We start from the raw sequence: 23,125 nt of genomic DNA on the forward strand, positions 1-23,125 counted from the left end.
GGCATCGTTTGTACGTATCTGATTCAGCATCTCCATGGTAATAGCTGCCCTCGCTTCCATTTGCTGTGCTAAATGACATCTCCTCTGTCCTGGGGTGGAATTCAGCAGAGCTGAAAGCTCCCGGTGTCGTGGGTGGCTGGCTTGTGTGGAACCTGCTCAGCTGGATCATTACGTGAGATGGGCTTCCAAAGTCATAGCTGTTCCCTGCGTCCGAACAAATTTCATCTGACGTGAACTGAAATTACCAGGAAATGGTAGAACAAGTGCTGAGGAGGAAAGTTGGAACTGCAAGTGAAATGTTTTGCTAGCAGAGAGTGATCAAATTGCACGTAGCACTGTGATGAAGGTTTTTTTTCCCTTGCTGTACAAGTGGAAACAGTGTAGAAAAAGCAGCTTGGTGTGCAGTGATGTTTGTGTTCATACACCCTGGTGAGTACAGAAGAATAGGTGAGGAAGTGTGGAACTGACATAATGCTCATGCTGAAGCTGGCAAAACAAAGCAACTCCTGTTCTCCAGTGCACGCAGTTACACGGTTCATCAGTGGCATTTGCTTTGAAATGCAGAAAGCATTTACCTGGCATTTGTACTGCCTTCAGTGATCGATGTACTGCCTTCTGGAGCGTTCTTATGAAGGGGGATGCTGGTGTGTGTGACATCTGCAGTGCCCTCCTGAGGGCAGGGAGAACACCGTACCTGCGTGCTGTGCCAGGGCGGTGATGTCCTGTCTGGTGCAGAGCAGCAGCCTTGGCTTGCTGCAGCTTCTCCCTGTCTGGAGCATCATAAATAGGTGTTGGCCGCAGCCACGGGGCCCTGAGCCAAGGAATATGAGCTGCTATCTGCTTGCAACTGAGGTCTTTTCCTTGTCTTTGTTGTGGGCTTCCTTTAGTGAGATAGGGCCAACGCATTCCTCTGGAGCTATTCATGTTTTAAGACTTGAAAGATTCTCTGCCTTTTTTTTTGTTTTGTTTTGTTTTTTTAATTGATCTGAGAAGCAAATCCCTGGGTTTTTTTGAAGTTGCTGTGTTTGTGCACCAGATGTGTGGATCTCTGACACAGCGCTGCACTGGGGCTGGCGTAGGGCTGCTGTCCTGGCCAGGCGTGAGGGTACGGATGGGATGAAGGGCTTTGGCTCTGTGTGCTGGTTCAGCTGGAGCTCAGCTGTGCAGTGAGTGCTGTTGTGACAGTGGTGTTCTGCTCACTGAGACTCAGCCTGACAGGCGCCGGCAGCCTCTGGCTGCTGCCTTCACTTGCCTAATCTCTGGTGACAGGGATGTGCAGACAAGGGGGGCTCTGGGTAATTCAGAGCCTGGACAGATGATTTGAAACCTTGCCTTAGCTGTCTTCTTTCCAAAACCCAGCAGGGGGAAGTGCTTGTGTTCCCATCCCTCAGCTGCTGTGATGGATGTGTTCTCTGTCCCCAGTTCCTGCGTGAGACGCCGCAGCCATGTCTGACTTTGTAGAAAGTGAAGCAGAGGAGTCAGAGGAGGAGTACAACCAGGATGGAGAGGTTGTTCCCAGAGTAACCAAGAAATTTGTAGAAGAAGATGAGGATGGTGAGTGTATCTGCCTGCTCTGGCTTTGCTGAACCATCTGTGTGCTTCACTGCTCTGTTTTGCATCGTGTCACTGCAGATGGAGCAGTGACTGTGCAGTGATAGTGTGACCATCTGTAGTCAATATTCTCAGCTGTTTTAAGTGCTTCCTTTCCTCAGAATTCTTAGATGGGTTTTATATTTGGTAATGGAAAATAGACTCCTTCACCCCCACAGGACTTTCAGGCACACGGTCTGATAGTAAACAGTAAAAGAATAGGAATTCTTCTGGTGTGACCACTCCACCTGTTCCATCTGCAGAGAGAGCATGAGACAATGCTCTCAAGAAACGGGGCTTCAGCATGAGCAGCTGACTGGGTTCTGTGTTAGTAAAAGTGTTTGGTTAAGACTCTCTGTGTGGGTAGTGTGAAGGAAGATGTTTGTATAAAGCTGAGAAGGTGACTCGGCAGATAAACACTGCATAAATGTCAAATGCTTGTTGCTCTCCACCCCAGATGAGGAAGAGGAGGAGGAGAATCTTGACGATCAAGATGAGCAGGGGAACCTGAAAGGATTCATTAACGACGATGATGATGAGGAAGAGGAAGAGGAGGAAGAAGCCAGTGACTCTGGGGACTCTGAGGATGATGTTGGCCATAAAAAGAGAAAGCGCAGTAAGTTTTGGGGTGATTGTTTATAGCAGGCCACAGTGTAACTCTCCCTCTGCCATGGGGGTCCGCGTAGCCTGGGTAAGCTGTACCCTCTCCTGGTTTGTCCATTCTGAAGTGAGCAAAGGGAGAATTTAACTTGTGACTGCTTTCCTCTGTTAGCTTTTGATGACCGCCTGGAGGACGATGATTTTGACCTCATTGAAGAGAACTTGGGTGTTAAAGTCAAAAGGGTGAGTTGTGTTTCCGTGCTGCTGCTAATGGTGTGATGCATCTTAGCACAGATGCTTGGCTCCTGCCTGCTGCGGTACCTCCTGCCTTCTCCTGGCCCCTTGAAAAGGAAGAGCTGAGTGCTTGAAAGAAGCACAATCTCTCCCTGGCACCTAGAGCATGCATTACACTTCCTGCATCGTTTTCAGCAGGCAGCTGTGTTGTGTGGCATGCTGTGCCAAATGAGCAGTATGGCTTTCTTGGAGCTGAGCGGGTCTTTGTCCCTCCTGCTCTTTCCAGTTATCACTTGGGAAGCTGAGGAAGCACAGTTCTAACCCAGCAGAGAACAGAAAGCTGGTGTGTCTGTGCCAGGACTTAGGGGCACTGACAAGCTTTTTTGCTTGCAGCAAAAATTCAGGCGTGTGCGGAAAATGTCTGATGATGAGGATGATGAAGAGGAGGACTATGGCAAGGAAGAACATGAGAAGGAAGCCATTGCTGAAGAAATCTTTCAGGATGGTGAAGGCGAGGAGGGAGGGGAAGCTGTTGAAGCTCCTGTTGCACCACCAGAAGAGGAAGAGGAGGAGGAAGAAGATGAATCTGGTGAGTATGGATGGTCCGAAGCTTGTCATAGGATAAAAGCACTTGAACAAAGTATGGTTTTCCCTATAGTTAACCAAAATCTGTAGCTCTAGAGTGGTCCAGCTTTTGTTGGTCTGATCAGTACAATCTTTAGAATGAAAAGTAAGCAGATTTATTTGGACAGAACAGTTTAGATGAACAGAAGCATGTTGCATACGCTACTGTGTTCAGTGTTTAAACTTCCTTCAAAGGGAAAATGCTTCAAAAGATGTTAGTGGAGGTTCTGTTTAGCACCTGGTGGCACATTGTACACCTACCCTAATTCTGCTCTTGGGCAGTAGCCCATCATCTTTGCTAACATTGTGCTGAAGGAGTTGCAAAAATTGAGCCACCGATAGCTGCCAGGTGGCTTTTCCTGTTTTTAAAAGTTAGATCTAGCTGGTTATTGTGGTTCAGGCTTCTGGAATACCTGAGGTTGGTGCAGGAGATGCTGTGGGTAGCTGTGCAGGCCAGCAGCCACTTAAGTCTGCGATGCAATTGCACCAACTGCACTGGCTGAGCTGAAGTTTGTTATTTACTGGCTTAAGATGTGAGTGTCCTGACTTGCTAAAATGGTTCTCTGTGTCCAGACATTGATGACTTCATTGTGGATGACGATGGACAACCTCTGAAGAAGCCAAAATGGAGGAAGAAGCTCCCAGGATACACTGATGCGTAAGTATTGATTGCAGGTTGGCCTGGAGCCTCGAAACCAATGCTCAAATTACTTGATTTTTTGCAACTTCAGTGTGATTCTGCTTGTGGTTGGAAATTGCTGGTCTTGTTCCCTAGAGGAATCTGTTAAATGTAAAGATGGGGCTTTAAGTCCGTGGCTTCGTGAATGCCTGCCTTCTTCCTTTTCCCTGGATTGTTTTTTTTAATAAGAATATCAATAGTAGTCCCTTAAGAGAAATATTTGCTTTTAAAGCTCAAACAGTTGTGCATCTATCCACAATTTTTAACGTTGGTGCAAAAATAAAGCTTAGACCATAGGTGTTTTGACCAGAACAGGATTTTTTGAACTGCATAATGGGGCTGAAGAATAATTTTTGCATTCCAGTGCTTTGCAGGAAGCCCAGGAAATCTTTGGTGTGGACTTTGACTACGATGAGTTTGAGAAGTACAATGAGTATGATGAGGAGATGGAGGAAGAATATGAATATGAGGATGAAGAAGCTGAAGGAGAAACCCGTGTCCGACCCAAGAAGACTGCCAAGAAACGTGTCAGTCGGCGTAGCATCTTTGAGATGTATGAGCCCAGTGAGCTGGAGAGCAGTCACCTAACAGATCAGGACAATGAGATCCGAATGACAGACATGCCTGAGAGATTCCAGGTGAGGGAGAAGGGTTTCAGTGTGCAGACAAAGCATGTCAGCTCCCAACAAGTACAGCAGGCCTGGGGCCTGAAGGCTGACTTTCTCACCTGGCTTCTGGATGGATTTCAGCATCTCTGATCCCACCTCTTAAATGTAACTGAAACTCAGTGGGCAAACGTGACAATGAAGCTGAATTGTTGTGACTCTGGAAATCCAGAGGGGTTTTAGCACTGGTCATAGTTTCTCTTTGGCCACTGGGTGCCAGTGTTGCACTGCTGGGTGCAGGATTTGTGCTCTTCTGAGATACCCTTTGTGCTGGATGCTGTTAGCAATCCCATGAGTCGTACCTTTGCCTAGCAAGAGTAAAACTGCAGCACCAGAGGAGGCTTTCTGGGGTTTTCTGACCTACAGCTATGCCAGTCAATGCAACTGCTCCATGCAAGGTGTTTCTACAACCTGCTTTAATTGAGGTGATTGGGACTTACACTCTTGTAAGAGCAAAGTCCTTTTGTGCTGCTAGGAATCATTCTGGTATCACATTTTTGTCATAATTTCACCCCATCTTCAGATTTCCCCAAAGAGTCACTGCTCTTTGACCTCCTTTTAAAACATGTTGGTACCTCTGTGCACAGAGCCCTGCTACTCACCTTTGTGAAAGGTGATGTTGAAGCTGCTGGCTTTTGAAAGGACCTTTATTCCATGCCAGTGCATACAGTGAAAGAGAGTAAAATACAGTAAAATCTTCTGTTCGGACATTTTGTCATCAGTGGTTGGATCTAGATGCTCAGAGAGGATTTGGAGCTGGTTTATGTGCTGTTATTCCTGTTGCCTTTTCACAGTTGAGATCCATCCCTGTAAAAAGTGCTGAAGATGATGAGCTGGAGGAAGAAGCTGACTGGATTTACAGGAATGCCTTTGCAACACCCACCATTTCCTTGCAGGTAAAGGAACTGTGCCTGGGACCTCTGTCCTAAGGGAACTGGTGACTTGAAGGTGCTGCAGATTTCCAACCTAGAGGCATTGTTGTAAGAATCTACTCAAAAAAATGTGGTGCCCAATGTAATTTTCTTCCTGTGTTTTTATGGGTCACACACATCTTCACATTGCCCAGGGAGGTGGTGGAGTCACCGAGCCTGGGGGTGTTCAAGGAAAGGCTGGATGTTGTGTTGAGGGACATGGTTTAGTGGGAGCTATTGGGAATAGGTGAATGGTTGGACTGGATGATCTTTTAGGTCTTTTCCAACCTTGCTGATTCTATGATTCTATGATTCATTTTCACATCCACAGAACAGTACAAAAAAAAAAAAAACCAAAAAAAAAAAAGAGCAGAGAGGTTGCAAGAATTATTGACAAGAAAGATAGATCTCTGAGCCACTGTGTGCTTAGGGATAAACTGATATTAGCTGCGATCTGCTTTTAGCCATTAGTTACAGTAGCCAGATGCTGCTACTTCTTTAAGCCAATCAGGCTTTTCTGTGGTCTGCAATTGCAGTGTAAGCTAAGCCTGCATCCCCTGCTAATAAAAGGGTCACTGTTTCCCACCCTTAGCCTGGGCTGTGCTTTTAGGGGGGTGCTCAGGAGTGCAATCAACTTAATGTGTGGTTTATCCTTTTAGGAAAGTTCTGACTACCTCGATCGTGGACAAGCCAGCAGCAGCTTCAGCCGCAAGGGACCCAGCACCATCCAGAAGATTAAAGAAGCCCTGAATTTTATGAGAAATCAACATTTTGAGGTACTTTGTAACTCAGCTTCGTTTTTGAAACGCAGTCTCATTGTACAGATGGGATTGGTAGAGGGACTGCTGGAGGCATTTAGTGTAACAAAGGAGATGAGTCTGTGATGGCCTACCTGACTGCCTCACCTATGGAAAATGGTGCTTCCCTGGAAAGTGTGGCTCATCTCATGTGAGCTGTGACAGCAGAGCTTTTAACATCTGTTTGATGAGGCTGCTGTTGCCGTGGTCAATCTGATAAATTAGATGGAGAAATTCCAGAGTCTCTTGAGCCTTATTTGTTCCATAAGATGTTTATATGAGAAGTGTTGCTGGATTTCACAGAATCTCTTTGTGATGTATTATTTATTGGAACAGTCGGAGGAGCTGTGTCATGATTCAGCACATCTCCCACACTGCTGCCCCATCAGCTTGTTCTCCTAAATGAACAGCAGCAATCTCTGGATTTGTGGCTGCCAGGGGCAGCCTGGTCTCCTTTCACTTGGTGTTGATGAGTCTCATTTCTCACCTAGGTGCCATTCATCGCCTTCTACAGAAAGGAGTACGTGGAACCAGAGCTGCACATCAATGACCTCTGGAGTGTGTGGCAGTGGGATGAGAAGGTGAGGAGTGTTTTCAGTGCTTATTATCCCACTGGTATTGACCATATCTTCCAACCTAGACTGATACTTTTGTATAGTGTAAGGAGTACCCATTCCTTTTCTCCTATTAGGTAGATTGAAATCTTTCTTTTCTGTTAACGTGATGTGAGACAAAACCTACCACAGATTTATCACAGCTGAGCATGTCTGGGGGTGAAGATGTTGATAATTATTTTTACATGACAATCTGGGATCCTGAGAGTGCCTCTTCAGGAGTTCCTTGCTGGGAAGAGTGAAGGCAGATGTAGCATGCAGTTACATTGCATTTCAGTGGACATTTCTGTTTTGGTGTTAGTGGACCCAGCTGAAGATTCGCAAGCAAAACCTGACACGTCTGTTTGAGAAGATGCAGGCCTACCAGTATGAGCAGATCTCTGCTGACCCAGACAAGCCTTTGGCTGATGGAATAAGGGCTCTTGATACTACTGATATGGAGAGGTATGGTGTCATGACTTTTTCTGTATTCATTCCAATGTAACTTAAGGTGTATATTGCACTGCAGGCCAGAGAGCAGATTATTGCCTTTAAACTCACTACAGAACCAGTAATAAGAAATGTTTAAAACTCTTTCACAAGAGGAGCCAAGTGCTCCATTTGCCTGACCTGTACCGGAGCAGGTTCCTTGAGCACTCTAAACACAGCTCAGCTGAAAGCAGGGTGTAACATGCTGGCTTTGCACATTCTAGGCTGAAGGATGTGCAGTCCATGGATGAGCTGAAAGATGTGTATAATCACTTCCTGCTGTACTATGGGCGAGACATCCCCAAGATGCAGAATGCTGCAAAGGCTGCTCGAAAGAAGCAAAAGCGTATCCGAGAAGATGGTGAAGAGGAAGAAGGTTTGTATTTAAGCTTGAGAAGTTTCATGGACCTGGGCTGGTTCAAAATCCTGGTTGAAAATAGTAGTAAGAAAGTTTGTTGAAAAGCCTGGGTGTGTGCACAGATCTGCTGCTCTCTTCTGTCTTAGTGCCAGGTCTTCTAGGCATCTCTAAAAATGTTTAGGATTTGCCATACAGGATTGTTATTTTTCCAAGGAACTGAGTATCCTCCTTCATGACCAGGGTATTATAAATGATTTTAAGGCTGCTCTGAGCTTTCATGTTCTCATGTGATTCAGGAACAGTGTTGCACAATGTAATTTGTGTTTGCCCCCTTGAATGTGCTGCTGATGTACTGCAGGTGACTGGATGTGACTGGAAGCCTTGCTAAACATGTGCTTCCCATAGGTGAAGGGGAGGATGCAGAAGATGATGAGCAGAAAGGGCCTGAGCTGAAGCAGGCTTCCCGTCGGGATATGTACACCATCTGTCAAACAGCTGGGCTGGGTAAGAGCTCTGCTCTGTCACTCTGAGCTTGCAGTGTGTGTGCTGTGGCCTAGCCTGCACTTCCAGGTTGTGTGGCTTACCTGTAGGAGGAGGGCTGATAGTTGAGCTCCAAGTAAGCTACAATACCCCTCTCATCATTTGTGTGATTTTATTTTTGAATTCTTTTCCCTTAGATGGCCTGGCTAAAAAGTTTGGTCTGACACCTGAGCAGTTTGGAGAGAATCTCCGAGACAGTTACCAACGTCACGAGACAGAGCAGTTCCCTGCAGAGCCCCTGGAGCTGGCCAAGGACTACGTGTGTAGGTCAGTGTGTGGGGATCCTCACCGAGGTCTTGTAGGGGGCAGGGGAAAGGATCTGGTTGTGTTCTCACATCCCAAGACTGTGTTGCCTTTTTTTTTTTTTTTTGGCTTTTAGTCAATTCCCAAGCCCAGAAGCTGTTCTGGAAGGAGCACGGTACATGGTAGCATTGCAGATAGCCAGGGAGCCTTTGGTCAGGCAGGTTCTGAGACAGACTTTCCAAGAAAGAGCTAAAATCAACATTTCACCAACCAAAAAGGGGAAGAAGGTAAGGAAAAGAGCTCTGACTCTGTGAGTCAGCTTGGGGAGGGATCTATTTAATGTACAAATGCTTGTTTTGCGTCTGAAAACTTCTCCCATGTCAGTGGCAACTCGGAGTGAAGCAGCATGTGAGCTGGGCTGTTGCAGAGGCAAGCTCAGCAGCAAGCTGCATTTTCAGTCTCAGCATTTCATCAGACCTGATTCCTGCTGTTGAAATGCTGCCTTCAGTTGTTAGAACAGTCTTTGTTTTTTTGGGGGACTGGGAATGAATTTCACTGTGTCCTGCTGGGGGAGGAAATGGAAACTGGCAGGCATAGATAGGAGTGAGGGAGTATTGAATAAAAAACACTGTCTACTACAGTGTACAGTAGGGCCTGTCTTTGTGGATGCCTGTATGCATGCTGATAGCCTTTTCTCTATCCCAGGATATTGATGAAGCCCACTATGCCTATTCCTTCAAATACTTGAAGAACAAGCCTGTGAAGGAGCTGCGAGACGACCAGTTCCTGAAAATGAGCCTGGCAGAGGAGGAGGCACTGCTGACTATAGACATCAGCATAGACATGAAAGGAGTGGAGGGGTGAGTTCTCAGTGGTCATGGCTTGGCAGAGCTTATTCAACCAGTGCTGGTGTGCTGTCGAAGCTCTTCTGTAACCCAAACTGTTCCTGGATGTCATGATTATCTGTTTCTCCTCCTCTTGGTTTTTTCTTATTTTATTTTATTATTTTTTTTCAGTTATGGTAGTGACCAGACATACTTTGAGGAAATCAAGCAGTTCTATTATCGGGATGAGTTCAGCCACCAGGTGCAGGAATGGAATCGGCAGCGTACCATGGCCATTGAGCGATCCCTCAACCAGTTCCTCTATGTGCAGATGGCTAAAGAGCTGAAGAACAAGCTGTTGGTGGAGGCCAAGGAGTATGTCCTCAAGGTGAGATGGGGTACAGATGCGTGTGAGACAGAGCTGAGTTTATAAATGCTAACAGTCCTGCAGCGTGCTGAAGACAGCTGCTGGCAGCCCATATAAAGGCACGTGGGAAAGATGGATGGTGAGCAGTCTGAGTCAGGTTCTCTTGTAATATTAAAGAGAAAAGCAGATGCTTCAGAGGGAGAGAAGATGGACTTTGTGATTCTAGAGACCTAGTCGTGATTCTGACAGAGTATACTGTCGTTCTGCCTTGAGCAGTCCCTGACCTTCACTCTGGAGTAGGGCTGTGCCAAAGCTCCTGCACTGGATTTCCTCACTCCTCTCTTTCCTCCCTTCTTGCTAGGCTTGCAGCCGCAAGCTGTACAACTGGCTGAAAGTAGCTTCATACCGTCCTGATCAACAAGTGGAGGAAGATGATGATTTCATGGATGAAAACCAAGGGAAAGGAATTCGGGTGCTAGGCATTGCATTTTCCTCAGCCAGGTAAGAGGAATGGAATTGGCTCAAGATACATGTTCAGCTTTAGCAGTCCTCCATGTGTGAGTGATCTCTGTGTTTCAGGGACCACCCTGTGTTTTGTGCCCTCGTTAATGGAGAGGGAGAGGTTACAGACTTCCTCCGACTGCCACATTTCACGAAGAGAAGGAATGCTTGGCGTGAGGAAGAGAGGGAAAAGAAGGTGAGCCTCAACGCAGCTACTATCTTGAGACTAATGCCCACAGGTTGCTCTTGGTACCGAGTGATGTACTGTGGGCTGCTAGGAATAGTCAGTCTGAAGTCAGTATAGGCCTTGTCACTCTTATGTGCAAGAATCTTGCCCTTTTTCCCCACTGCAGTCATTCTAGAGAGGAGAGGTTGCTTCCAACTAGATTCCAGTTTAAGATTGCAGAGTGGGAAGATTTTCACTGTGAAATAGGAAGCAAAAACTGGTAGCTGATTCAGTACAGAAACCCTCTAGCTTTTCTACCCTGACCTGTTTCACTTCTCTTTCTAGGCACAGGATATTGAAACCTTGAAAAAATTCCTTTTGAACAAGAAGCCTCACGTGGTCACAATTGCAGGCGAGAACAGGTCAGATAACAGATTGTTGTCTTCCTTCCACTTCCAAGTCTCTCTGCAGTGTTTTCCTTATTCTTCTGTACATTTCATTGCTTGGACAGTTAGTGGGAGGAGGGTAGGACTGATGGCACCTCTCCCCAGGTTTTGAGCAGGTAGTAAATAGCATTGGGCATCCTTACTGGATTCTTAGCATACTGGGTCTCTGCTGCCTCAGGTGGAAAGCTAACATGGAATGCAGCTTTAAGTAAACCAGAAAATTACCTACTTTCTTCTGGAAGCAAAGAGCTGTCAACCAACAGCTAGGCTTGTTAACGCTACTTCCAGCAGAGAAGGGTGGTGGCTATAACATTGTGGTGATGCAAGATCTATCATGAATCCTCGCTGTGGATGATTTTCTCTCCAAACTGACCTGACCTGTGCTAGGAGACTTGCTCTCTGCTGTTCTATTTCTAGTTGACCTGTGATTTTGTTGTTTTTGCTTTAAGGAGTCTGTTTTGTCAGTGATGTGTCATAAACCATAGATTGGTGTTATCTCCTTCAGTGGTTTGAGGACCCAGCTTTGCGTTCTCCCTTCAATACCTTTGGTCATTTCTCCCTAGGGATGCTCAGATGCTGATGGAGGATGTAAAGAGGATTGTTCATGAACTGGATCAGGGGCAGCAGCTGTCCTCTATTGGAGTAGAGCTGGTAGATAATGAACTGGCCATCCTCTACATGAACAGCAAGAAATCTGAGGTGAACCTTCTGTTACTTTAGCCACTCTTTAGCCTTTGCCTCATTTGTGCTGTCTCAGCTTCTGTTTATTATACTGACCCAGCCTCCTGTCATACTTGCCTCGCCTGATCCATTTAGAAGGTGACATGCTGATCCTTAAGTCAAGGCAGAACATCTTGTTTAGGCTTCTCCAAAGAAAAGCCACACTAGCAGATGCACAAAGTAGATGTTGGTGTGGTCTGAAAATCTTTTTCAGCTGAGTAGATGGGCTCATTTTGTTCTTATTTCAAGCAGGCTTCCTGGGAGGCCTTTATATATGGCCTTTATATAGCAATAAATGTCTCCCTTTTCCAGTCTGATGTGTCTTAGGTTGGCATGCCACAAAATGTGATTTTCTGGCCTCTTGCAGAATGAGTTCCGGGATTACCCACCTTTGTTACGCCAAGCAGTTTCCCTCGCTCGTCGCATTCAGGATCCTCTCGTAGAGTTTGCCCAGGTCTGCAGCTCTGATGAGGATATTCTTTGCCTGAAACTCCATCCTCTGCAGGTAAACTTTCCTTATGGGATCTCTTGGGAGGAGGGTTCCATCTCTGGAAAACAAAGTTGCTTGAAAAGCCTGGGCTTGTTTGCTCTCAAGGAGAAGAATTCCAAGTTGAACTGGTGCAAATTCTGTCTGTTCTGGGTCATGTTCAGGCTACACAGCACCTTTTTTTTTTTTTCCTGCCTTCTTTTTAGCTCATCTGCCCCCTGCCTTTAGGTTCTTCTCAGAGAGTAGCTCTGAGGTGCAGTACAGCACCAGAGAACCATTCTACTGCATTTGGTCCAGCTTGCTTATGGCAGAGCGTTGCACACATCCCCTTGTGAGGCTAACACCTCTCTCTCCCTTCTGTCAGGAGCATGTGGTGAAGGAGGACCTGCTGAACGCCCTCTACTGTGAATTCATAAACCGTGTGAATGAGGTGGGAGTGGATGTCAATCGGGCAATTGCTCACCCTCACAGCCAGGCTTTGCTGCAGTATGTGTGTGGCCTGGGACCACGCAAAGGCACTCATCTGCTAAAGGTAAGGAAGCTTCTTTCACTGCCTACATAAACAGTGCATCCCTAATAGCGTGCAAGTTGGCCTGATGGCAGTGCTGTTACAAGCTGAGTCAGGGTTGTTTGTGCCAGGTGCAGCTGACAGCTCTGTCAACATGTTTTCATGTGTGTTATCTCACTGCTCCTAACCCTGAAGCTGTGCACAGACTTACGTCCTTCACAGACCCACGCAACTCAGCAGATCTCAGTACAAGTCAGCTCCTGAGCTCCTAGGAACTGACACACTGTTAGAGCATCCGGATGCCTTCCTACTGTAGAAAACAGAAGGCAAAAAGCCAGCACTTTTCCTGAGAGCTGGAGCTGTTCCATGTGGAGTCATCCTTTCATACGACACTGAGACACAGGCAGGGTGCAGTAGTGAATGATTTGTGATAGGCATGGCTGTGTCGGATGATTGGAATGCTGTACTGTACAGTGCAAGTCCTCTGCTTTTCCTGGGAACCCCTTGGGTTTGAATCAGAAAGTTTACGCTGCTCCTTCTTGTTCCAGATCTTGAAACAAAACAACACACGTCTGGAGAACAGGACCCAGCTGGTTACGATGTGTCACATGGGACCCAAGGTGTTTATCAACTGTGCAGGCTTCATCAAAATTGACACAGCATCGCTGGGCGATAGGTGGGTATTGGGTTGCATTCAGTGCCTGACAACAGAACGTGGAGTTATCAGAGAGTGACAGGCTGTAACAGTCGTGGAGTGTGGAGTCCGTGTTTCCAGGAGTTTCTGTGTGGCTCCTCTGATCACTGGCCAAGTTCAGGTATTGCTGGTGGTTAATCTGATTCCTAAGGGCAGCTAAACCTGTCCAGCAATGTGAGCCTTAAACTTTAATTATATAGCTTGCCATGGTGTGAAAGACCCTTTGTGGTCAAGAGGAACTGAACTAAAAACAGTTGTTCCCTAACTTTCCATAGTACTCATGCATGTGCACTGGAAACCCGTGTGTACTTTTGGTTTCTGAGCAGTCCTAACAATGGTTTCAAAGCTGAGGTATAAATCACCAACTTTCCCACCAGTTTAAGAGGAAGCTGGTAAATTTGTGGAGCATGATGTTTCTGGTGACTGAACAAGAGGTGTGTGTGTTTGGAGAACAGCAGTAGCACATCTGGAAAGTCCAACAAGCCCCGCAGTGCAAAAGCTGCAGACTGGAATTTGTCCTATATTGCTTTAGATCCTGCTGATTTAGTAATGAAAAATTAACTGTGTCCTGTCTAAAATAGCAGTTTGCTTTGGGGTCAGTGATGGTGGAGCACCCACACAGCCAGCAGCGGTGGTCAGTAGCATGATTTGTTACTGAGCTGAAGGAGATGGCTGTGCAACCTGCCGAGGCCTTATCTGAACATGGCTTTGGTTTTATTTCAGTACTGATTCCTACATTGAAGTCCTGGATGGCTCCAGGGTCCATCCCGAAACCTATGAGTGGGCAAGAAAAATGGCAGTAGATGCCTTAGAATATGATGAGTCAGCTGAGGATGCGAATCCTGCAGGAGCTTTAGAGGAGATCTTGGAAAACCCTGAACGACTGAAGGACCTGGATCTCGATGCCTTTGCTGAAGAGCTGGAAAGACAGGTACAGAGGGCAGCTCCTGGTGCTGAGAAACAGAGGGGCAGCTGTGTTGTCCACCTCAGTTTCTTAGGTTTTGGAATGGGTGACCTTTGTCCATTTTAGGAGCTGAGCACTTGGCTGCTACTGTTGTAAAATGTATAAATAGCCTTAACAAGCATTCTGTGTCTGACAGCGCTGTGTAGTCGATGCTGATGGGGAGAGTAGTTGTGACAGGGGGAGGGGGCAGATTGTAATTAGTCTGTTAAAGTTTTTTAATGTTGGTGTTTGATAAGTTCATTGAATTCTTTCATAATTCATAGCACGTTCCCTATTCACGTCCTTCTTGCGAGTCATGGCTTTTCAACCTTTGAATCCTACACAGGGCTATGGTGACAAGCACATAACTTTATATGACATTCGAGCTGAACTAAGCTGCAGGTACAAGGACCTCAGGACCCCATACCGTTCTCCAAATACAGAAGAGGTCTTCAATATGCTAACCAAAGAAACTCCAGAGACTTTTTATATTGGTATGTCCCTGTTCACTAAGAGAAAGAGAGAGCTTACTGTCATCCTGAGTTTACTTCAGATAAGTAGATGTGGAACAAGAGGTGGTTGGTGGGGGTGACACTGGGATAATGCTGATGTTACTCATGTACGAAGCAGCTTTTCAAGTACCTGGGAAGTATCTTAACACCTTCATGTCCATCTGCCTTAGATCAAGACAGGTATCTGGCTCTGCACTTGGCTTTCAGTTCTTCATTCTCTCCTTTTCCTCTCCCATCACACTGCAGGTAAAATGATCATCTGCAACGTGACTGGGATAGCACACAGGCGGCCACAAGGAGAAAGCTATGACCAGGCAATACGGAACGACGAAACTGGTCTTTGGCAGTGTCCTTTCTGTCAGCAGGATAACTTCCCAGAGCTCAGTGAGGTGGGATTGCTTCTCGTGCTGGCCTTTGTTGGGAGTCTTCTACCAGACTTGAACATTTGGTAGGGATGCAGTTGGCAAAGGCTCTTGGAAAACAAGCTATCAGAGCCAAAATTGCATCTGCAGTGCCATAGGCCCTCAACCTGGGCATGACCTTGGATGATAAATGTAAAGTGTTGTGGTTTTGACTAATTGTTTCAATGTGGATTTGACAGGTTCCTTAGGGCTGCACTGTGAGTTTTGGTGAACTAGACTAGGAGTGAAATGGTCTTGGTGATAAGCTGACTGCTTCTTTGCAAATACATAAAGCTGCCTGTGACACAGAGCACAGAAGTTTGTTTTTCCACCCTTTCAATTTTAAGAACTTTTCTGGACTCCCTGCTGCTTACTGTAGCTGTACTTTAGGTCTCTCCTGAACACTGCTAAATTCCAGCTTTGGTAATTGGTGACTTTAAAATCCTACTGTGTTAATTAGAAACCAGCCCTAGCTGCAGGCTTTTATTAAGGGTCTAAAAATGTTCTGTCCTTCCCAGTTGCAAAGCCCTATAAGCTGAGCAGAATTGAAGTAGGAAGGCTGTGTTAGTGGGCAGCTTTCATTTTGAAGCCTCATGCCCTCCTGTGCATCTGTGCTGGGTGCATCACTTTGCTGCCCCAGCTTTTAGACTTGTTCAGGTGTGAGCTGCCTGCTTCGTTTTATTTTCATGCTGAACAATTTTTATGTTTGCTTTGCTCCAGGTTTGGAATCACTTTGACAGTGGGTCCTGCCCAGGTCAGGCCATTGGAGTGAAGACACGTCTGGATAATGGTGTTGCTGGCTTCATCCCAACAAAATTTCTAAGTGATAAGGTGGTCAAACGGCCTGAAGAAAGGGTGAAGGTATGGAAAGGGTGGATTTTCACACATCCAGCAAGAACTGGAAGAGCATGGAGCCAACAGCAATTCAGAGTTTGGTTAATAACACTGTTCCCTAAATGGATTTTCAAACCTTATTTTCATTGAAGGACTTTAAATCAGCAGCATGTTCAGGTTCTGATTAGTGTCCACAGTGCAAATCTCTCTTGGCAGCTGGTGGGAACCGTGTTAATCAGTTAACATGTTGTACTGCATGAGGATTTATTACAGTCTGGCTAAAGTCTGGGTTTGGGAGACCAGAAGGCATTCTAATGCAGAGCTGTCCTTTGTTCCTGGCTTTTTAAGGAGTTCACAGAGCTGCTGTTAGATATGCGAGGGTCTGCTTCCCACTCTTGTAGCTTTTACTTCTGCAGTTTATTTGTCAGGGTCATCAGAGGTACAAACCTTGGTCAGGACAGGGTCTGGGGTTCTGAAAGAAGCAGAATCTCATATTTTCATCCCGTGTCAAACCTCAATTTCAACATCTTTTCTGTCTCCTGGGATCTCCTGGCAGTCTGTACAGGTGATGGATAATGCTGTAAGCAGAAGTTTCTCAGCAGCTCTTTAAAGAGCTGTTGTTAATTTCAGCACGGTTAACTGGATTAAGACATTGCAGTTTTTGTGTTAGGATTTTCCATTTCCTATTTAAGTAGGGAAGTCATTTGGGTGTCTTCCAGTCTGTTTCTGAACAAACTTCACTGCTTTCCTGTGCATCGTGAACCAGATCTGCTGTTCCATTGTTAAACATAGCTAACATAGCAAGTGGAGCAGTTTGTGTAGAGCACAGATAGTAAGCATGATGGAGAGCTGCCAGCAAAAAAAAATTCCTTTAATCTCTTTTTCAGTTTGAGTCATAACAGGGTCATTTTCATTTGTATGGAGCAGTCGCCTTTAAAAGTGGTAAAAATCAGTCTGAAGTATGTGCAGTAACTCATAACCTGCGTGGGCTGCTCTGTAGTGCAGGGTGCCTGTTGTGTCAGCCTACCTGCTGATCCACTGCACTGCATCTCCCCTGCAGGTGGGAATGACTGTTCACTGCAGGATTATGAAGATCGACATCGAGAAGTTCAGCGCAGATCTGACCTGCAGGACCTCAGACCTGATGGATAAGAACAACGAGTGGAAGCTGCCTAAAGACACCTACTATGACTTTGATACTGAGGCAGCAGATCACAAACAGGAGGAAGACATGAAGAGAAAGCAGCAGCGGACAAGTGAGTTTGTCATTTATTTTCCACCCCTGTAACACCAGCCTTCCCAGAGCACTTCAGGAGAAGCAGCACAGTAAGATGTATACCTGCAATAAAGCAAATCCTCTTTGTCCCCCAGCGTACATCAAGAGAGTAATTGCTCACCCATCATTCCACAACATCAGCTTCAAGCAAGCTGAGAAGATGATGGAGACCATGGACCAAGGGGATGTGATTATTCGGCCAAGCAGCAAAGGGGAGAACCACCTCACTGTCACCTGGAAGGTGAACGATGGCATTTACCAGCACGTGGATGTTCGAGAAGAGGGCAAGGAGAACGCCTTCAGCCTGGGCTCTACGCTGTGGATTAACACAGAGGTGAGAGCAGAACTCACTTGGGAAGGACGTGGTGGGAAAGGAAAAGTAGCTGTTTGTCAGGGGCAGCTCAGCACGACTTCCTGTCCTCGCAGCTGCTTTCAGCCTGTTGCTGGAAGTCACTCTTATTCTTAGACAATTCTCAGCTCTTTACACTCAAAGTATCCAGCCTTGCTGAGCAAAATGTTTTACTGATAGCTCTGTACTGCAAGCAGGGTTCCTCCTCACACACCCTAAATACCTCCTTAAATGTGTTTGTTCAAAGGAGTTTGAAGACTTGGATGAAATTGTTGCTCGCTATGTCCAGCCAATGGCTTCTTTTGCCAGAGACCTGTTGAATCACAAATACTACCAGGATTGCAACGGTGGAGACAAGAAGGTGAGCCTGTCCCAGCCTGTGTGGAAGATTGAGAAGTGTGATAGAAGTTTCTTTGCCTGAGGGCAAGATTTTAAACACTAGTCTAACATGAGCTGCTGGACTGAGATCTGATCTTGTTGTCACCTTGGGATCGACAGCCACTTTCCAGCTGTAGGTCTCAGGGGCTCTGTCTCTGTGTGGGAGCAGTGGAGTCAGGATGGGTTCCTGCAGTGGGAGTGTGGTGTGCTACAACACTGTGCCACAGCCCTACCAGCCCGTATCACTGGAAGGAGAGCATTGGCTTTCTGTGACCTGGTGGCATTTGTGTATCTTCTCAGAAAGACAGGAGTTGAGTTCTGTTCCTCTCTAGCTCCTTCCCTTCTATTACTCTCTGAGAGACACCTTCCAGTGGTGGCAGAATTGTGGCAGAGGAACATTGCTCTGCAGATCTGTGTTCTGAATTAGTAACGTATCTGGGCAAGTCCTCCCTACTGTGGTGCAGGCATTCAGAACCCTGCACAGAAACAGTGCACTTGGTGGCCCTTGTCAGAGCTGGGGAGAAAACGGGCTTGACAGCAGCATGGAGGGAGGCAGCTGCAGGTCCTATGTGTTGCTGAAAACGTAGGCGCTCCTTGAGCATCTCGTTTTTTCTCTTTCTCTCTCTCGATTTAGAAGCTGGAAGAGCTGCTGATAAAGACCAAGAAAGAGAAGCCAACGTTTATTCCCTACTTTATTAGTGCTTGTAAAGATCTACCTGGCAAATTCCTCTTGGGTTATCAGCCTCGAGGCAAACCAAGGTAAAGGAGAGATAAGCCCAGCAGCTGGACTGCTGCCAGCACCACACCCCTGATTTTTCTTCTGGTTCTGTCAGTATCCCTCCTAAGTCAGGCCTCCCTTTATCCAAAGTGACCTCCTGACAGGATCTATGTCTAGTAGTCAATCTCACCCAGGAGATCCTACATTTCTAACCAGCTGGCTGCCACAAACAGTACTGCTCTGTGCAGGGGGTGTCACTAGGTAGAGTGTGAGCAGTGACTGATAGATTTCCTTCAAGGAAAGGCATGGTGTTTTGGAGCACTTCTTTGAGAGCGGGATGAGAACATCTTGGTTAGGTCTGCCTGTTCATTTTCAGTCCAGCCATCACCTGAGTTTGTAGGCCGTGCCTGTTCTGTGACCTGTTAGTTTGAGGGTGCTGGAAGCTGGTGTGGCTCTGAAGCAGCCTGTGATCTCCTGTACTCTCTTGCATTCGCTGCTCCTCGCAGGATAGAGTATGTGACAGTGACACCAGAAGGATTCCGCTACCGGGGCCAGGTCTTCCCTACAGTGAATGGACTCTTCCGATGGTTTAAGGATCATTATCAGGACCCTGTTCCAGGTGAGCACCCCAAAATCTGAGTGTCTCAGCTGTTTCAAAGCAGTACTCAGCTGTTTGTCTTCCATGGAGCTGTGAAGAGCTCACTTGACAGTTGATCTTTCAGCTGAGTGGGTCATGCAGCAAAGGCTGGATTTGGCCTTTTCCTCTCCCTTAGCCTTCCCCACCATACAATCCTGCCCACACCATGCCCTGGTAAGGCAGGATCTTGCCAGGACAAATGTTTCCACTATTTTTTTTAATCTTTAGTTTAAGCCAATGGCTTTTCTTTGGGGAAAATGAATCAGTCTCTTTTGTCTCGTGTTTTGTACAGGTATTACTCCCAGCAGTAGCAGTCGGACCAGGACTCCAGCCTCCATTAATGCTACTCCAGCTAACATTAACCTGGCAGGTCAGTGTGGGCCTTTTCTGGCTTGGAATTGGGGCACAGGGTCCTTCTCCAGGCTCTCTCTGTCTAACATAACGGCCTTTCTTGCAGACCTGACCCGTGCAGTGAACGCTCTACCCCAGAACATGACTTCCCAGATGTTCAGTGCCATTGCTGCTGTGACAGGGCAGGGGCAGAACCCAAATGCCACCCCTGCACAGTGGGCATCCAGTCAGTACGGCTACGGAGGCAGTGGAGGTGGCAGCAGCGCGTACCACGTAGGTGCCCTTTTTAAGCCTTTGAAGGGAGTTGAGGCAAACAGCAGATCGGTCTGGCTCCTGAGGAATGTGGCAGGGCAGAGAGAGGGGATCCAGCGGTGCGGGCACACGGCTTTCTGTGATTGTGGCCCTCTTTCGACAGCGTGAGCTGCCAGAGGAAAGAGATTAGCTGTGAAGTTATGTGCTGAGTTTGCAGGGCTTTTCAGCTCAGTGCTAATCTCTGAGCCGCACCGGCAGGCGAGCACCTCAGCCTGACTGAACACCCACAGGCTTTGCATTGAGTGAGATGAAGGTGAACAGTTTCAGCTCGTGCTGAAGCCTTTCCTCATGCATGCTGGTGCCTACCTCCACCAGCACGCATTGCCAGCTCCCCAGCTGACCCTGAGGCAAAATCCAGCTGCACGGAGTTGCCTGGGTACAGGAAACACACCCTGCCAGCAGAGAGATCTAACAGAGAGGTGCTGCAAGACAAGGCTTGCATGGAGGAGTGATCCTCTTTTGGACCACCTTGGGAGGCTTTCATGGAGTTTGGCAGAAGCGTTGAGCTGAGGGTAGACAGGGACTGTGGATAACCCAGTGTATTGAGGGGATCTGAAGGGAGGTGAACGTGAGGCAAAGAGACTGAGTGCTCTGTTGGGCAAACAGTGAGCCAGCCAGTTGGGACTGGGAGGGAGCTGTCTTTTCTGCAGCCCACTGTGGCAGAAAATCAAGGCAAATGTGTCTGTTTTTCATGCCCACTCAGATATGTTGTTTGTGCAAGCTTTCCCAAGTATCTCCTGTGCCTGTCTCTCTTCTGGTCCTCGCCTTTGCTCGGTTTCAATGTCTCCCCTCATACCCAGTGGGGAAGGCTGGCTAGTTTATGAGTGGAGACTCTAGGGGGAACAGCAGGACCCAGAAATGTCCTGTGCTTAGCAGGGTGTTCCTCGTTCTGCCCTGCAGCCCCTCGTTCCTTGGGCTGTGATTATTGCAAACCTCTCCTTGCTCAGATGAAGGGCTCCAGCAGGCCTAGGAGAGCGCAGCAAGGACATGCAGCAGCAAGCAGAGCAGTGGGGAGCGTGCCAGATCTCTGCCTCACAGCCCAGCAGTTTTCCTCTGCCTCCTAACAATATCTGCTCCCTGCAGGTCTTCACAACTCCAGCGCAGCAACCGGTGGCCACCCCTCTGATGACCCCCAGTTACTCCTACACCACCCCCAGCCAGCCGATCACAACGCCCCAGTACCAGCTCCAGGCCAACACCACACCGCAGTCCACACAGTCCCAGGCACAGTCGCAGCCCTCGTCCAGTTCCAGACAGAGGCAGCAGCCAAAGTGAGTGGAAGAGTCGCATGCATGTCTGTGTTGGTTGCTTTCGTGGTAGCACTGCAGCAGGGCTGCTGTGAGTTCTCCCCCGTGGGGCAGCGGGGAGGGAGGGCAGGGAAAGCTGCCCCAGTTTTTCTTGCCCGTGGCACATCTCACCTCCTGCCCGTGTCGTTACAGGACCAACAGTCACGCTGCCATCGACTGGGGGAAGATGGCCGAGCAGTGGCTCCAGGAGAAGGAGGCTGAGCGGAGGAAACAGAAGCAGAGGTTGACTCCTCGCCCGTCTCCCAGCCCCATGATTGAGAGCACACCCATGTCCATCGCCGGGGACGCCACGCCGCTGCTGGATGAGATGGACCGATAGGCCGTGCTGGACCTGACCCCGACCCTCCGTTCCCTTCTCTAGGAAGGGGAAGGGAGAGCAAAAGTTGAACACGGCCTCCCTTCCCTCAGCCACGTAACTCCTGTTTTATACATCGTGAGATGGTGGGAAACGACTCGTGGTGATGTGCACCTGAGTGAACGAACAGACTTGGCAGAGCTGGTCTAAATATGTATACTATATATATATAAATATTTCATAGGAAAGGACAGCTGCAACGGCCTCTGTGTGCCAGGTCCTGGCTCACCACTTGGGTGGAGCGAATCTGTCCTTCTGTGCGCACAGCAGTGCTGTCACTGCGACCACGAGGAAGCAAACCCAGCAGGATCTGCACACCGCTGGCCTGGAGTGAGCCTGTCCTATTTGGACTCTCCCGTGCCCCGACCGTCTCCTCTCCTCACCCAGGGAGCGCGAAGCAAAGTCACTGGGGTTGTGACAAGTGAACCAGAGTTCTCAAAGGGTTTCTGTTGCTGTTTGCTCCGTGATCTCACACGTAGCAGGCTCTGCAAAGTCTGTGCCACCCTGCAGCCAGGGCACGGCAGCTCTGGGGCTTAGGGCTCACGCCAGAGAGAAACGCAGCTGTTGTACCAAAGGCTTGCTCTCCTCTGGCTTCTTTTGGAACAATATTTATTTAGTTTGTTTTGTTTTTGTGGGGTTTTCTGTTGTTTTGTTTTGTTTTTTTAATCAGACTGCGAAGCAAAACCCCGGGCAGCAGCAGCTTAGCACAGGACAGACGCATGGGCCGAAACACTGCAAGAGCTCCTATGGTGGAGAGCACCCAAAGCAGCTGAGAGTGCATGGCACCCTCCTCCATATCGACTTCCTCCTGCCCAGCTGTAACCAGAAGGGGTGAATAAACTGTGTTTCTACGCTGGTTGAGAGGTTTTGTCTGCCCTGCGGTGCCTGCCCTCTCTTAGCGACGGATTTGCCGTGGAAGGTGGTGAAAGTCACTGCTCCTCCTTCCTGTGGTGCTTGGAGGCTGAAACTTCTGCAGAGAAGCTGATTTGTGTGAAGCTGATCAAAACAGATACGTCCAGACGTCGCACCCACATAGCAGGCACTGCCTGAGCTCACAGCTCTCACAGCCTGCGAGAGACCCCTGGGCTGGGAGCACGGAGCTGCGGTCCCAGCAGGAGCAGCTGCAGTGCAATGGAGTGATGGTTCTGAACTGGAAAGTTTTCTTTGCTGCACACTTTTCTCCTTTCCTCTTTTGTTAGTGAGGGTTTTCTATGGAAGCAGAGCCTTTGTTTCTCCCGGGGCTCCCGGTTCGCCTCCTCTTTGCTAGGAAATGAGCAAGAACCTCAGCCCCGCTTCAACAAAGGGCTTTTTGCATGTAAATGCTCCTGAAGAATGGCAGCAGCACAGGGGACAAAGCAGACACTGAGCCATGCGCTCCCGTTCCGGGGCTGACATCGCGATCTGCAGCCTCGCAAGGGTGGGATGGGGCCTCTGCCTGCCTGGGTGGGGGGCAGCCCTGCTATAACCTTCCGCTATTTTCTTTCTTTCTTTTTTATTTCATGAAATTCGATGGCAGGATTCTGACTGGGAGCAGCTCTTTACCGGAGCCATACTGAGGAGGGACGGGGGGGGGGGCTGACTGAGTGCTGTCGGCTCCTTTCCGGCCCTCTTTGTTTTTAGTTTTCCCAATTAAAAAGTTCTACTTTTGGGAAACTGGCCTGAGTCCGGCCTGTCTGTGCATCCTGCATCTGTGCTGTGCTCACAGCATCCCTGATG

At 47.9% G+C, this 23,125-nt stretch overlaps 1 protein-coding gene across 1 annotated transcript; it reads left to right on the plus strand.

The window, feature by feature from the left end:
- Nucleotides 1-1,445: 1,445 nt before the first annotated feature.
- SUPT6H (SPT6 homolog, histone chaperone and transcription elongation factor) lies at nt 1,446-21,373 on the plus strand (the record flags this gene model as incomplete). Its single annotated transcript, XM_079545293.1, has 35 exons — nt 1,446-1,554; nt 2,048-2,206; nt 2,363-2,433; nt 2,818-3,013; nt 3,622-3,706; nt 4,092-4,365; nt 5,187-5,288; nt 5,963-6,079; nt 6,592-6,681; nt 7,016-7,158; nt 7,407-7,558; nt 7,946-8,044; nt 8,218-8,347; nt 8,460-8,610; nt 9,029-9,183; nt 9,340-9,535; nt 9,876-10,015; nt 10,094-10,211; nt 10,527-10,603; nt 11,191-11,326; nt 11,715-11,852; nt 12,199-12,366; nt 12,891-13,018; nt 13,760-13,967; nt 14,326-14,473; nt 14,738-14,880; nt 15,613-15,753; nt 16,787-16,982; nt 17,098-17,336; nt 17,599-17,712; nt 18,364-18,488; nt 18,954-19,066; nt 19,377-19,708; nt 20,831-21,018; nt 21,187-21,373. 35 exons carry the CDS (start codon nt 1,446-1,448, stop codon nt 21,371-21,373), a joined length of 5,268 nt encoding a protein of 1,755 aa, XP_079401419.1.
- Between the last annotated feature and the right edge of the window lie 1,752 nt (nt 21,374-23,125).

The sequence above is a fragment of the Tetrao urogallus genome (assembly GCF_951394365.1).
Source record: "Tetrao urogallus genome assembly, chromosome: 20".
Taxonomy (NCBI): domain Eukaryota; kingdom Metazoa; phylum Chordata; class Aves; order Galliformes; family Phasianidae; genus Tetrao; species Tetrao urogallus.